The sequence below is a fragment of the Syngnathus leptorhynchus genome, chromosome 9 (genome assembly GCF_054491065.1).
Source record: "Syngnathus leptorhynchus isolate UIUO chromosome 9, UIUO_Slep, whole genome shotgun sequence".
NCBI lineage: Eukaryota > Metazoa > Chordata > Actinopteri > Syngnathiformes > Syngnathidae > Syngnathus > Syngnathus leptorhynchus.
Genome location: NC_141203.1, coordinates 5,379,726 through 5,395,221, shown reverse-complemented (window position 1 = coordinate 5,395,221; position 15,496 = coordinate 5,379,726). Strand labels below are relative to the sequence as shown.

Sequence of the window (15,496 nt, the reverse complement as noted above, 5' to 3'; positions counted from 1 at the left end):
TTGTGCTGAGCCGCCTGGACCGAGAAACATTTATCACTACATTGCTGGAAAAAGTTAAATTTTTTTGTCGTTATTGTCACACTTGTGCCCTTTTCCTTCATGGTTACAAAAGCAGAAAATATAAAGCCCACTATGGAATCTTATGTCACAGCCTGCTCTGGTAAATGTCCGTTCCACCTGGTGTCATACTTTCCTAACAGAGCTCCAGTCCACTCAGCTTTCGTTTCCTGCCGCTCACTCTGAATGAGGCAAAATATTTCAAGCCAATCAGGCTCTGCAACTTTCCGTCTTTGCTCTTATTTCTCACCAATAACATGAGAATTGGTTATTGTGCTTCAAACACTCTACTAATTCCAATCCAAGGATATAGGTGTTGCTATCCAACTAATGACTCAAATTGGCTGCTTTTGCTCGCCACACTAATCCAATGCCTTACGGAAGACGACCTTTTTCAACATTGTGAGTATCGCCTGAGTAACCTGGTCTCCCTGTGTCTTCCTCCACTCAAGACATCCTCCTCACACCAGGAAGACGGTGAAGCTTTGAAACATCTGGAATATGTAAGCGCTACATCACACGTGCTACCGGTGCGTTTAGATGTGTCGGAGGCGGACAACCGAGATGGGTGGTTGCTTGACAAGCTACATGAGCACATGATTGCTTCACAATGGCTTGTATTCAAAGTGCCCCCGCAACGCCCCTCCTCTCCCCCCCCCCGCCGCACCTCTGCAACGCCACATTCACCAGTCAGGCGCAACATAACTGGAACTGACTTCCAGCCAGGCGCTGCCAACTAAGCAGGCAGGAGGAGGGGGGAGTTTTGTCCACTTGGTGTCCAAACTTGGCCAAGGCCATTCCGGGGGCGGGGTGGGCATTTTTGTGAGGGTCAGAGAGGTGAACGGGATAATACCCAAAACAGAGTACGGCCATTGAAAAGGGTCTTGTCCTCGCCCTGCTCAGGTGCTGGAAGAGATCGCCTGTTACCCAGAGAACCACGACGTGAAAGAACTCAGACGGATACTGACGCAGCCGCATTTCATGGTGAGTTCAAGAGCGCATGCGCCGTTACCTACTTAATAGAAAGTCTCTCTCGAGGTGCTGTTATGTTTGTTTTGGTAAAAGATCCTTGACAATTACAAGAACACGACAGTGGGCTCAAGACTTTTATATCCAATCTGCTCCAAGGAGTTGGCGAATAGCAGTATAAATCTTGCCATATGAGAGCATGAGATTTTGTATGAGACAATAATACCACAGTTGGACAATTGCTGTTGTGATGTATTAGAAGAAAAAGAGTTACTCTATCTACAGAAAGGAAGGAGGGATCATGAAATCATTTCAATTCAAAATAAACACAAATATTACAGCAATACGATACATTGGCGATATTTTGGGGAAATGATGGAATTTTACAGAAACAGTAACTATAAAAATGTCAGTATTACAACTGTGCACTAGAAATTTCAAATATTTAATGAACCCTAAATTAAAATGTAAGAATAATTAAATGAATCCTGAATAATGCAATTTTCTAAATTGGAATTACAAATATTTTGTGTGAATCCAAAATAAACACAAAATCACATAAAAACAAAATTTTAAAAGCTTGTTCGGATACAAGCGTTTATATTTTCATTTTTCACTTGTTCTATTAAAACAAATAAACAAGGCTTAGCTGTTGACCGACAAGGGTTTGTAAATGCGATTTAGTTTTTGAAGGGAAGCAACAATTTGTCTACATTTGTATGGCTCTAGGTTCAAAGGCCTCGTCACTGAGACCAAGGTTTCAAGCATGTGAGCAGCCTAAATTAATCTGTTCAGTGGAAAAGCCATTCAAGCTGTCAACAGTTGCTAATCCCATCACCTTCATGTCACTGATGAATGCCCTGCCACAAGGCAACGCTCCTCACCAAGATGACACTTAATGTTTGAAGTATTCAACATAATGTTTGACATGCGTATCTGGCTGTTGATTTGGTGCTTTTGCTGTTATTGCCATATTTTGTACTTTGCCACGAGGAAATATTGCATAAAACTTCTCAAAGCTGTATTTTTGCTTTGTTCTCGCCAAAGGCGTTGCTGCAGGCCCACGATGTGGTGGCGCATGAGGTCTACAGCGATGAGGCGCTGAGGGTGACGCCACCGCCCACCTCGCCTTACCTGAATGGCGACTCACCCGAAAGTACCAACGGAGACGTGGACCTGGAGAACGTCACCAGGGTGCGCCTGGTGCAGTTCCAGAAGAACACGGACGAGCCCATGGTGCGCCTCTACTCGACCAATGAGATTCACGACCTTTATTGAACTGAGGCACATGTTTTACGTTCGCAAAGGCTTACCTGTACAGCATACTATAAAAAATATAGAATCACTTCCAAATCTGCAATATGTGGAGGGGGACGTCAGGTTTAATTTCTTTAGCTCATCTATGTTCTTGATGGCTGTAGGGCATCACACTGAAAATGAACGACTCCAACAACTGCATCGTGGCTCGCATCATGCATGGAGGCATGATCCACAGACAAGGTAGCCAAACCTAAAACATGGATGAAATAAATAAGCAACAACCCATTGTCGGACATAGGGAGTCATGCGATGGCGTCGAAAGAATCCAAACCATTTTGTCTTATCAGGCACGTTGCATGTTGGAGATGAGATCAGGGAGATCAATGGCATCAGCGTGGCCAACCAGACAGTCGAGCAGCTGCAGAAGATGCTGGTGAGCGTGTGTGTGGCTGCTAACAATGCTAAGGGGTCAGCGCCTGTTGTGTTTTAACATCATGTGTGTGTTTGCAGAAGGAGATGCGAGGCAGCATCACATTTAAAATAGTGCCAAGCTACCGGACACAGGGGTCCTCCTGTGAGGTAACATCTTCCTTTTCCTCCTCCTGTTCTTTTTCTTCTTCTTTACTCATCTCCTCACTAACCGCTTGCCAGGATGCCACGTTTGTGTGAGGTGGATTGTGTGCATTTCTGTGTGTGTTCTACTGCCACTGGGTGACTTGGATATCCAGCACACCAATTTCACAACCAAGATACCGGAACTTCCCCACTTCATGTTCGATAACCCTGCTGTCCTCCTTTGTTATCCTCCAGGAGTCACAAACACCGTTCCCTGTCCCATCATCTACACTCATTCCTTTTAGATGATCTTCACTTTCAAACGTTTTTTTTTTGTTTGTTACAACCTCCAAAAAGTTATTAAAAACACAGAGATCAGTGGCACTGTTTGGGACTCTTTAGAATTCATTGATATTGTAGCGGCCCGAACTATGAACCACAATATAGCAAGGAAGACATTCCATGTGATTTCTTTCGGGCCTCAAGTACATTTACGGTGTAACAAGCACAGGATCACTCCCTTGGCATGACGGTGTGAATCACGTCAATGCCGCGGTGCATCTCGGCCCCAGTGTGTGTACGTGTGTGTGCGTGTGTGCTCTCTTGACATGTGTGTCTTATTTCAGAAAGAGTCCCCTACCACGTCCAGGCAATCCCCTGCCAATGGCCACTCCAGCATTAACAGTTCTATCTTGGTAAGGATGCCCGACCCTGAGAAAAAAAAAAAACAACAGAATAAAAACAGCCCATCCCACTTATTTACACATTTTTCAACCTTCCGCCAGGATGTATGTTTGTTTTAATTGTATGGAGAAACCCTTCACAAGGCAGATTATTCCACATCAATCCTGCGTTGTTCTCCAAGGGGTTCCCCTTTCATTGTGTCCGATATCTCAGTTCACAAATTGGTGTGCCTCTTTAACGCCCGCTGTGTGCTGTGCATCTTAGCTGACACCGCACATCGGCTTGGTCACGCGTTTTGCTTGCAACAGGTGGAGGACGCTTCTAATGTTATTCAATAAGCTGCCACGATGCCTTGCTAATGTTTGTATCCAAGCTCACTGATCTGCCATGTGTTCTCTCTGCTCCTCAATACTTCTTCATTTTCCTCAGGACCTGCCGTCCACCATCCAGCCCAAAGGTCGACAGGTGAATATAAACTCGGTGACTCCCGCTTGCTTCTCGAGGGCCTCTCTTTCCACCAAGCCGTATGGTCCGGTTTCCGTTTGCGAAGCTCGGCTGTCATTGCTTTGGGGCAAAGTACTGTGGGAAAAATGCAAAAATCCAAATGACAGAATAAGCGACTGCGGCAAAGTGGAGCAGTAAAAAAAAATGACAGAGACTGGCAACCAGTCCAGGGTGTTTCCCTTTCTCCCCCCCCAAAAGTCAGCTGGGATAAACTTCAGCTCACCCGCCACTTTATTAGGGACACGTGATAAAGAAAATGGACTGGATGTGCCATTAAAAACACAAACCATCCCAGGATTTGCTACTCCAAATGCCATCGTGATGAACTGAACTGAAGTTTATTGCTTGGTGGAAACGTGCTCATACACTTTCTCTCTGTCAAAAGCGAGAGCTATATGTGCCCCCCCCCCTCCCCGGACTGCTGTGTTTCAAAGCTCATCCAACAATCCAAAGTCAAGTTTCAGCCATTTGATGTCCTTGCTGCTTTTATGTTGAAAATATAACAAAAGTGATGATTAATTGGTCATAACCCAACCCAGACCAGCCCCCTCTTCCCTACTCCACACATCCAGTCATTGGCCTTCTAAAACAACTGACAACTACATCAGCTTGAACTCTGTGGTATTTATGGCACAGGCGTTGTTTGGCACAGCACCCACCCCAAAATTTGACCTTTCCCTAAAATCAGCAAAGCAACCTTTACTAAACGTCATCTCATCATCCCTGTCACCGTTGTTTATTTTACAAAACACCCTACTAACCTTTCGGTAGAATTGTATACCTTATTAAATTTTCACCATTTTGTTTTAATGTGTAATCATCATTACACAATACAATTAGGTTTCAAACTACTGAATCAATTATTGCTAAATAAATCAATCTTCAGGAAACACCAACAAAGACACACGTGTTGTGTTCAAAGGTGTGTTTGCATGATGTTTGTGATGCTTTCAAATCCATAGATTGTACCCAGACCTCCAATCAAGGACAAAATGTCTGTCAAGGTAAGATATCAGCCTCCGAAACCCCAACCCAGGCCCCTCTCGCCGCACAACGTGGTTTAAACCAAACAAACAAGACCTGTGCCGTGACTACCACAGACACCTAGTCTAGTCTAGCCTCGCCTAGCTGCTCCTCTCTCCGTGTTCGCCAATTTCCAGCAACAGCAAATTCCCACCCTGTCCGTCCTTTTAGGTCACCCGACCGGCACACTGTGCACTTCAACACCCCTCACCCCTCCTTCCCACAGATCTACGTGCGGGCTCAGTTCGAGTACGATCCCTCCAAGGACGAGCTGATCCCCTGCAAGGAGGCCGGCATTCGCTTCCGCGTCGGCGACATCATCCAGATCATCTCCAAGGATGACCACAATTGGTGGCAAGGCAAGCTGGAGAACACCAAGAACGGCACGGCCGGCCTCATCCCATCGCCCGAGCTGCAGGAGTGGTGAGACTAACCACTCGTGCCACTAAGTGGCAAACTGATGTCCTTTATTTTTGTTTATTAGTTTTTTTTAAAGGATTTACTGCAGTTTTAAGATACACTATTGTCATTATTATTATTATTATTTATTACCTGTGGGATTGGGAGGTTGTGGTAATTTTATTTCAACTTGTAGGTTTTTTTGTTGGGTTTTTTTTTTGCTTTGATTTTCCCCTTATTATTTTTTTAGGCATTTATAGTCTTTATATTTAACCTTCACAATAATTTTAGCAGTAATTTTAGGATTTGAAGCATTTCACTTTGAACTGTTTCGGCAAACCTGTTGCATGTGTGTGCGGCAGGCGTGTGGCATGCATGGCCATGGAGAAGACCAAGCAGGAGCAACAGGCCAGTTGCACTTGGTTTGGCAAGAAGAAAAAGCAGTACAAAGACAAGTATTTGGCCAAGCACAACGCAGGTATGCAAAAATCACACGTGTGTCAACACACCAGCAGCCTACATATAGCCTACTGTTTGTGCACATAATCGGTATTTTTGACGATTTTTCTGAGTACGTGTGCATGGTATCGGATAGTACATGTAAAGTATATTTAAGCACATCTTAGTACATGTAGAAAGTGTTTTAAGTACATTTTTAAAGAGACATGGGAAACAATGAACCAGTAGATTCTAACAAATCCAACAAGACCAAGCATTCTTAATAGGCACACTCTGTTAGTTTAAAAAAAAAAAAAAAAAAGTTGAAAAATCACACGTACTTGGAACTGAAACATAGGTGTTGCACTTAAAAATTGAATTCAATCAACTTGTGAAGATTTAGGTGTTATTTTTACTGCATAACATCAAATGTGGTGTTTGCTTGTTCTGATTGCCTTAAACTGTCTGCCAAGTAGCTGATTCACATTCATATCAACATTGTGCGTGCTAGCGTGTGTGTGTGCATATTAAACTACTCTTGTAACCCTCCTGTCCATCTCTCTTGCTTGCTCCTACTGAACGACCTCTGTGCATGTAAGTAACCCCGCTGACGTTACTCTCCTCCTCCTTTATGCTTTTACTTTGAAAGCACCCCTGCGGGTTAATTCTTGTCTGTCGCTGGCGGCCTTTCACTTTTGCGTTGTTGTTTTCGTCCAAACAACAGAAGACTGAAGCCGCTTTGTGTGCTTTTTTTTTTTGTGTGTGTTTGCGTGCCCCAAGTATTTACTGATGGAAACAAGTTTTAAGTCGAGGCAGACATGGCTTCGATGATGCAAGAAATGTTGTGTCAGTCGCACTGACTTGTGGATATTTTGTTTCACTTGTTGACTCATAAAGGAGAGCTCATGTCACATAGTATGTTATAAAAAACAGCAGACATGTTCTCCAGTAAACTGGGAAGTTATAAACTTCACTTCCAACCATTAGAATGGAACTAACATTTATTTTAGATTTCTATGTATTATATGAATCGTATTTTGCATGTAAAAGTTGAAGCTTGAAATTATAATTTTTTGGAATTGGGATCTTTTCCATTTGCCAGGTTTGGAAAATGCAGCATTGCATGACATCATCAAATGCATTTAAAAATATTTTCCACTGAAATGCAATAAATATGTGATGTTTGTTTGACCTTGATGTAAGTCAATTTGTTATGAGAAAACTGTCCCACAATTTTTTTTTTCTTCCCATACACACTAACACTTCTTGTGTCGCTCTCTCTTCCCCCACCCCTTCAGTGTTTGACCAATTAGATCTGGTCACCTATGAGGAAGTGGTCAAACTCCCCGCCTTCAAGAGGAAAACGCTCGTTTTGTTAGGTGAGACCACGGCCGACTTTTCACCTTATTGTTTCGATCAAGACTGATTAAAGTATGCGTTTTATCCATCTATTGCACAACATACTGGTTTATTGCACATTGAGTCGTTATTATTCAAGAAATGTATTACAAACTTGTTAGTATGGGATGTTTATATAAACTTTAAATGATGAGCTGCATCATTCGTCATTGATTTGGTGTTTTCCAGGTGCTCACGGCGTTGGCAGGAGACACATCAAGAACACACTCATCACCAAACACCCTGACAGATTTGCTTATCCCATCCCACGTGAGACACACACACACACACAAACACTGTATCCTTTGGTGGAAGGGACAGGTATGTTAAACTCTACCTCTATGCGTCCTACAGACACGACAAGACCTCCCAAGAAGGATGAGGAGAACGGCAAGAACTACTACTTTGTGTCGCACGACCAGATGATGCAGGACATCAGCAACAACGAGTACTTGGAGTACGGCAGCCATGAGGACGCCATGTACGGCACGCGCCTTGAGACCATTCGCAAGATCCACCAGCAGGGACTGGTCGCCATCCTGGACGTCGAGCCACAGGTCTGCGTCTGCATTCACTGGGCATGTGAAGAAAACTAATTTATATGACCCCCCCCCCAAAAAAAAAGAATCAATGGTTAAGTGTCGTTGTGATATGACCCAAAAAATGTGAGACTGTTCCAAAAATGTCATGTCAGACAGTAAAAACTTTGTGAAAATGTGTCATTTTGCAAGACAAACCTCAGAACTGTGAGAATACATCACATGATTAGACCTGTTTTGTATGTGTGTGCTTTCTGATAGGCACTGAAAGTGCTTCGCACAGCCGAATTTGCCCCATACGTGGTCTTCATCGCAGCACCAACCATAACGCCGGGCATCGACGAGGTAAGTCACACGCATGCACATACGCTTATTTGAATTTGCATGTGCAAGTATGAGCATGTCTTAACATTTGCATGCATGCATGCTGGCGTCTGCATGTGTCTGATTGCTGCTTTATCTTTGCAAACAATGCATGCATGTTTCTATGGCGCCTCCTGCAGACGCCCAGGTGGTGTCGCACGCTTCCAGTAAGTACCATCTGACACCTTGCTAGCTATTACTGTTGTCGTGTGTTGTCTAGTCAAGTGTGCATACTTACGCATGTTTTTACTCTTACCTGCTACCAAGTCTGACCAAGCGGCTTAGAAAACAACACAAAACCTTTAAATGAATCAAACAAAAATGTAGTTTTTGAAGAAAGAATAAAGTTGTGAAGTTCACAAGAATGATCTTGTGTTTGGAGGAATACGGTAAACCGGTACAATCTTAAAGACCTGAGCGAACATGGTGTCGTCTGACTTACTTTGGACCCTCCCGCTTCTTTCAGGACGAGTCTTTGCAGCGTCTTCAGAAGGAGTCTGAGATCCTGCAGAAGACGTACATGCACTATTTTGACCAGACCATCATCAACAACGAGATCGACGACACCATCGGCCACCTGGAAGAGGCCGTGGAGCTGGTGTGCAACAGCAGCCAGTGGGTGCCCGTCTCCTGGGTCTACTAAAGCCAAGTCGCCCGCCCAACGCCATCACCATCGTCGCCCCAGACCACCTCACCATCGTCATCGTGGTGTTGTACTACAAAATGAATATTGTCTGTCTGTACTGGCCGGCTAGGACCTTTTTTACTAGGTGTTTCTTTTCAAGAGACAAGTACCCCCTCCTGATTGCCAAAGTGGGTGGACCCATCTGACTGGAAAAAAGAAAAAGCACACAAACATGCTTCGGCCCTCGTTATTTATTCATCCCTTCTCCTACCTTCTTTTTTTTTTTTTTTTTTTTAAATCTTCTCACTCCACTGACGCTGTCTTGAACTTTCTAAATAAATCCCTACATGTGTTGTTATTATTAGGGAAAAGAAAAGACGAATCATGCATGTGGACAATTTTGGTCAGTGTTCCTTGTGTCCCTCTGTAAAGAGATTTAAAAAATAAAGAAAATGTCAAAGATGATAGTAGCATTCCAACTGTTTGAGATCCTGGAAGGTTATTGGCTGGATGTCCTCCTATGCACATGTCACTCCTGTCATGGCGGGAATTTGTGAAGTGTCCATCCTGTCACCTGCTTGTCACGTTGCATCTTTGAAGTACACTGAGTTGTGTATGACTCAAAATTCTCATGAAAACAAAACACACATTTATAGACAACACTGTTGACATGTACCTAAAATACACAAAAAAAATGAAATCTCCAGGACGCGGTAACGAAACAGTATAGAACTTCGCCTGGGGCAAGTAACTGTGGTTCAAATCCTGCTCTATACAGAGGAGCACGTGAGACTTGAACTCAGATCTTCTGATTTTAAAGCAAATCTTTTAACCACTGGACCATTCAGATAACACACAACGGAGGTTGGTTATATTTATTCATCACCTTGTTGGCCAGCTTCATGACATCTGATAAATATGACAAAAGAACTTTTGGGTTAACAAGTACACATCTCTGGTTTGTGTTTGGGTCTGTGACATAGTCTTGTTTTCTGAGCTTCGGTGTTAAATAATGTTTTTTTTGTTTTTTCCTCGATTACATCATTGTTGGAAACTTATATAAGTATTCCATGTGTCCCGGCTGCCCCAGTTGCTCAGGTATGCAGTCACTTACTTTTAATGGCATGCGTGTAAAAGCGAGCTTTCAGTGATGTAACAACATAAAAACTCAAGGAGCACGTGTTTTAATTATGCTGCTAAATTGTATACATACATTAATTTTCATATACATAGCAAATAGAGCTCATGAAAATGTTTACATCACTCACTCAAAACACAGATGGTAGTGACTGGAAGAGCTGCTCATTGAAATGGAGAAACGAGGAAACTCAATTCAAATGAAATCAAAAGCGTGTTTTATAACAACTTGCATAACAGTGTAACGACTCTTCAAAAAAAAAAAAAAAAAAAAAACGACAGAACCGCATCGTGTATACAATAGTAGCCCTGTTATTGAGGGAAATATTCATACTCATAGTTTGTTCTAAAATGTCCACTTGTGATATGAATTGGAATTTTTACAAGAATATCTGTGAGAATAAACAAAAGCAGCACACACACAATGGTCATAATATTTGAGTTTATTCATAGAGCATCAAAGGAATGTTCATCAGTCTTTCCACACGATTACCCCACCACATCCTCATTCATACGCATATGTCAATGACACTGCGGGGTTGTGTGTCATGGGATCCCATCCATGCGTGGGGAAAGGGGGAGGGTCCATCCATAGGAGGCACAGGCGCGTCAACAACTCACAAGCGATAAGAAGATTAATGCTTTTATGCAGCGAGAAATAAATGCTAGAAGAGGACATCTGTTTCACTACCTTTAACTTTGAAACATACACAAAAGAGCATGTGTGCTATGAATATTGGTCATCTTAATTAAAATACCAAATTGTACAACTAAATGTGTATATTTGGATCAACACTAGACTGGAACACCTGCTTCTTGTATGTAATGTATCGATCAATATCGGTTGTGGTTCATGAAGTCATCGTCTAAATCTACGTGTCTGCCATTAGAAAAGCCTTCATATGTTGGTGAATCTCATGTGCAAGAAAGTTTGCTATTTGTCTCCGACCGACCGAAGAACCAAGCCACAAGGAAGTATGGAGCCCTAACCAGAACTAGAAAAACCCTCATTTCTAACCGTAAAGGTGATCATTCAGTCCTTAACTCAAAATACAGTACACCTCAAACACAAAGCATAAACTTGATCTCCAAGCCCTTAACTCTATGACCTCAAGCCTAGGCATGTCCAGCTCTGGTCCCAAAAGAGCAAATGATCAGCTCTTCAGCAAGCGCTGAAGAAGCTTGATAACAGTCTTGATCATTTGAATCACGTGTGCGAGGGGAGAGGGACACGGCAAACAGGCGGGGCCCTTGAAGACCGTTTGGACTCCCCTGCTCTGCCCTCTAAAACTAACCTTAATCCCTAATCCTACTAATGAAATCAACACCTGGCTCATATCTTTAAGATAACTTCTCTTATAAGTTCCTCTTGAATATTGTCCATCATATCTATCAGTGCATCTGCGGTTAGAAAATATTCCATTCGTTCATGTGCAAAAAAATCCACTGTTTATCCAGGAGAAAGCAAAGACGAGCCAAGCCACAAGGAAAGAACCACCCAGCAACTGCGTTTGACTATGTTGCCCTCTGACCCCTGCAGCGAGCAGTCTGTCCTCAGATTCCGGCAGCGTGCCGTTGCGAGCGCCGTCTGTTCCATTGAGCGCCTCTTCCCGGAGTTCTTGCTGCAGCAGCCTGGAAATGAGGCTGTTGAAGCGGTTCTCTGTAGTGGAGGCCACCTCTGAGGACACAGTGGTCAGGTTCAGCTCGGCGGGGTCAATGCATGTACCGTTCACTTTGGCAAAGACCACCTCGCCCAGATCAAGTCCTGCTACCGACGTCGGTGACGAGCACGGGATGTCCCGCACCAGATTATAGTTCTCCATCCACTCCTTCAGCCATTCCAAGGAGCAGACACACTCCCAGGGGTTCTTAAAGAGGTAGAGACGACCCAGGAAGAAGATAGGCTGGAACACCGGGAAGGGAAGAGTGGTGAGGTTGTTGCTGTTCAGGTGGAGCGTGATTAGGCTGGTTAGGTTCTCAAAGGTTCCCTCCTCAATGTACACCAGCTGGTTTCTGTCCAGGTACAAAATCTCCAGCTCCACCAGGTCACTGAACCATGTCTTGGAGACGTTGGTCAGCTGGTTCCCACCGAGGTTGAGCATCTTGAGACGACTGAGGCCCTTAAAGGCAAGTCGCGGTAGGTCAGACAACAGGTTGTCGTTGAGGTAGAAGTTCTCCAGCCGCACGAGGTCTTGGAAGGCATGGTCGTGGATGACATTGATGCGGTTCTCTTGGAGGTTCAAGTACCTGGAATGATAAGGTAACAATTGAAGGGAATGTCGGTCAAAGACTTTGGGTACCAAAAGATTTAGACCCCACCAAGTCTGACAACACAAACATGAGGATATTTTGTTACAAAATCCTGACTGGCTGTAAGAAATAAAAGGGTTGAATGAGTTACAAAAATAAATATGCAGAAATCAAATTGATTTCTAGAACCAGTTTGCAACAAAATTGAGATCTGAATACCTGCTCAGAATCCCAAAACATCCAAGTGGACAACACCAATTAGACTACTATCTGCGTTAGACTTGCGCCCCCGAGTGAAAATAGGGGTCCGGTCCTAAAGATTTTTACACTGGCTCTCAGTCATCTGTAGAATAGACTTTAAAGTTCTGCTCCCAGTCTATGAATCACAGAATGGTTTAGGTCCAGAATACATTAGAAATAAATCTGGAATATAAATCCAGTCGGGCTCTGAGATCTGCAGATGGAGCCCAGAATTCAAACCAAAGATGGTGAAGCAGCATTTAGTGGTAATACTGCACACAAATGCCATAAGGTGCCAAAAGAATTGCTCAATTCCAAGTGTCAATGCTTTAAAAGCCTAATAAAGGTCTTTCAAGACATTTGAAATCAGGTTTTCCAAAATCTTGTTCTTGCACTGGTAATTATCCGTTTGTGGTTGCTTTTAAAAGCTGCCTTACCTTGCCCTACCCCGCCCTGCCTGCACTTTGTCAGAAAACCTTGAATATCTGCAAAAATATGGAGAATTTTCCCTTTCAGGAATCTCTCCACAACCTTGGCCAATCCCAGTTACATTAACAATAATTCTAAACTCTCCTAACCTAGCAACCTATAACCATATCCCTAACATCAACAAAAACTGCAGCCTCGAGACAACAGCCAATCTGATACCACCATCCCCAGCCTGCCTCCAAACCCATTGGTTGAAAAACGGGCTTGAATGGGTGTACCACTTTCGAATTGTACTATAGCTCGTAACTCTACAGAGTTAGTCAAGTGGTTTCACAAGCGGTGATCCCAACCAAACGGCAGGCGTGTTGCGGGCCAGCAACTTACTTGAGGCTGCCAAGGCCCAGCAGTGAGTTGTAAGCCACCGCCTCAATCTTGCTCTTCTCCAGGTAGATGTGGGTCAAGTTTTCCATACCCCGGATGGCACCGGGGATCCTGCGGAATTTGTTCTGGAAGCAGAGCAGCTCTTTGAGCGCCGTCTGCTCGATGAAGATCCGGTCCGGGATGTTGAAAAGGTTGCAGTCGGACAGGTCGAGGCGCACCAGCTTCTTGAGGCCTGTGAAGGTCCGCGTGTGAAGGTAGCTGATGTAATCGTTGTGCGCCATTTTCAGTTCCACCAAGTTGGAGAGGCCCTGAGCAACAAACAACAGTGTAATTGGGGGAGGACCCAAAGAGCGATGAACAGTCAAAAGATTCTGGAGAAGTATATATTTGTGAGAGCAAGAGTAGTAGTAACATCCGAGTAGTAGTTCTGACCTTGAAGGCTCCAGGGGTGATGAAGGAGATGTTGTTATGGTCCAGCGAGAGAGACTTGAGTGACGGTAAGGTACCAAAGGCCCGTTCTGACAGGAACTTGAGTCTGTTCTTGTCCAGGTTGATGGCCGAGGCTTCGCAGGGAAACTCTCTTGGCAGCTCAGCCAGGCCGGAGCGGTCACACAGCACGCTGCAGCTCTTCTCTTGCGTGCAGGTACAGTACTGCGGACAAGCTCGAGCACATGCCCAGCGGGCCAGCGCCGGCGGCGGCAGCAGGCACAGCACAGTGACTGAGGGTGACACCAAATGCAAAATGTTAACCAAGTTCATTAATCTATTCCCAACAGGGCAGCACTGTGGTCACCACAATAAGCACTAGTAAACGGAAATTACAATGAGTTTTAGCAAAACTTGTGAAATGGCTGTTTTATGGGAAATTGGGAAACTAGTAGCTAGAATTTCCCATGGAATCAATAGTATCTTCAGTACTTACCTACATAAGAAGGTTGAAGGACATTTGTGAAAGTATTGGAGGGGAATTAGTAGTCCAAGATGAGAATTTGGAAAAACATACATATTGGGTAGCACGTCCGCCTCGCAGTTAGGAGGGTGCGGGTTCGATTCCACCTCCGGCCCTACCTGTGTGGTGTTTGCGTGTTCTTCCCGAGCCCGCGCGGGTTTTCTCCGGACACTCCGGTTTCCTCCCACATCCCAAAAACATGCTCGGTAGGCCGATTGAATACTCCAAATTGCCCCTAGGTGTGAGTGCAAGTGGGGATGGTTGTTCGTCTCTGTGTGCCCTGCGATTGGCTGGCAACCGGTTCAGGGTGTCCCCCGCCTGCTGCCCGATGACGGCTGGGATAGGCTCCAGCACGCCCGCGACCCCCGTGGGGACAAAGCGGTTCGGAAAATGGATGGATGGACATATTGTCTACACGCTGCAGTTCCTCGCGTTTTAATGAAATGACAAACCCCCCCAAAGCAATTCTTACTACACTAAACATCCGTAAAAAGACAATCATGTGACTCACATTTGACTGACATCTGTCTTGTCTCAAAAAGGTGTTGACGTGATGGTGATTAATATTATGAAGTATCTGAACTGAAATTAGCCACACCACAATCGCTACTGTCACTGTCCGTACCTGCGGGAATTTCACCTCTTATCTTAATCGTCCTCTTCACTCTCCAATACAATTGGGAAATCTACAATTTGCATTCAAACTCAAACCCATCAATGATTATGTGATCTTTTTTTTTTAACTGACCAGTGAAAGCGATGAACGTCATTACTGTCGACTGTCATCTGGGAGATGACGGGATTAACGCAGCTCTGAAATGACATGGAGAAAAATGAAAAACAACTGAAATGATCACCAAAAACACTAATTCTTATTTTGCTAAAAATGTTTGACATCAGGAGGGATATCAAGACATAAAGGATGTGCTACCTGTAGATCTTTCGTGATTGTCGCATCCATGTGCGGAATAATCACAAAAATGATTAAACGTGGCCATCCATGCACTCGTCCTTGCATCCGTGCTGTGCATCCCATGTGTGCCTTCAGCTTGCTGGTCCGTTGGCAGCCTCAATGTCAGATTTCCAGTAAAAGACTTTCAGCATTTTGAGCCTCCTACTCCTGGAATGTGTGTCTGCGCATACACAAACACACACACACGCACACACACGCACGGAGCAAAAAGCCATCGCTTAATGGCAGGCAAATCCCCCTGGATGTTCTGATCCATAGAGATGGAAGGTTGGCAGCAGGATTAACAAAGTAAAGTGAGCGAGGCAGAGCGTTAACTTGGGAAC

At 44.2% G+C, this 15,496-nt stretch overlaps 2 protein-coding genes across 9 annotated transcripts in view; one reads left to right on the top strand and one right to left on the bottom strand.

The window, feature by feature from the left end:
- Positions 1 to 9,279, top strand: part of caska (calcium/calmodulin-dependent serine protein kinase a) — a 60,965-nt gene extending 51,686 nt beyond the window's left edge. For 2 of the 7 annotated variants that reach the window (XM_085920323.1, XM_085920322.1), the window contains exons 13-28: positions 510 to 560; positions 961 to 1,041; positions 2,074 to 2,262; positions 2,448 to 2,526; positions 2,634 to 2,719; positions 2,797 to 2,865; positions 3,468 to 3,536; positions 3,955 to 3,990; positions 4,992 to 5,033; positions 5,279 to 5,475; positions 5,814 to 5,929; positions 7,188 to 7,268; positions 7,477 to 7,557; positions 7,642 to 7,844; positions 8,088 to 8,171; positions 8,656 to 9,279. In XM_085920323.1, coding sequence (XP_085776449.1) covers positions 510 to 560; positions 961 to 1,041; positions 2,074 to 2,262; positions 2,448 to 2,526; positions 2,634 to 2,719; positions 2,797 to 2,865; positions 3,468 to 3,536; positions 3,955 to 3,990; positions 4,992 to 5,033; positions 5,279 to 5,475; positions 5,814 to 5,929; positions 7,188 to 7,268; positions 7,477 to 7,557; positions 7,642 to 7,844; positions 8,088 to 8,171; positions 8,656 to 8,832 — 1,641 coding nt within the window. In that variant the 3' untranslated portion in view covers positions 8,833 to 9,279. The remainder of the gene's footprint in view (positions 1 to 509; positions 561 to 960; positions 1,042 to 2,073; positions 2,263 to 2,447; positions 2,527 to 2,633; positions 2,720 to 2,796; positions 2,866 to 3,467; positions 3,537 to 3,954; positions 3,991 to 4,991; positions 5,034 to 5,278; positions 5,476 to 5,813; positions 5,930 to 7,187; positions 7,269 to 7,476; positions 7,558 to 7,641; positions 7,845 to 8,087; positions 8,172 to 8,655) is intronic. The other 5 variants (XM_085920327.1, XM_085920324.1, XM_085920328.1 and 2 more) reach the window with 3 other exon arrangements.
- Positions 9,280 to 11,378: 2,099 nt separating this feature from the next.
- On the bottom strand, positions 11,379 to 14,970 carry nyx (nyctalopin). 2 transcript variants are annotated; one of them, XM_085921035.1, is made up of 4 exons: positions 14,949 to 14,970; positions 13,684 to 13,970; positions 13,255 to 13,559; positions 11,379 to 12,198 (listed from the first exon to the last, which is right to left on the bottom strand). In XM_085921035.1, exons 1-4 carry the CDS (start codon positions 14,968 to 14,970, stop codon positions 11,379 to 11,381), a joined length of 1,434 nt encoding a protein of 477 aa, XP_085777161.1. The 2 variants fall into 2 exon arrangements, with proteins under 2 accessions (XP_085777161.1, XP_085777159.1); XM_085921033.1 differs by lacking the exon at positions 14,949 to 14,970 and having other exon boundaries at positions 13,684 to 14,010.
- Between the last annotated feature and the right edge of the window lie 526 nt (positions 14,971 to 15,496).

Coding starts and splice junctions, on each gene's coding strand:
- nyx (XM_085921033.1), bottom strand. CDS start 14,010: ATGAACTTGGTTAACATTTTGCATTTGGTGTCACCCTCAGTCACTGTG. Junction 13,560..13,683: donor TCACCCCTGGAGCCTTCAAG/GTCAGAACTACT, acceptor TTTGTTGCTCAG/GGCCTCTCCAACTTGGTGGA. Junction 12,199..13,254: donor CTGGGCCTTGGCAGCCTCAA/GTAAGTTGCTGG, acceptor TTATCATTCCAG/GTACTTGAACCTCCAAGAGA.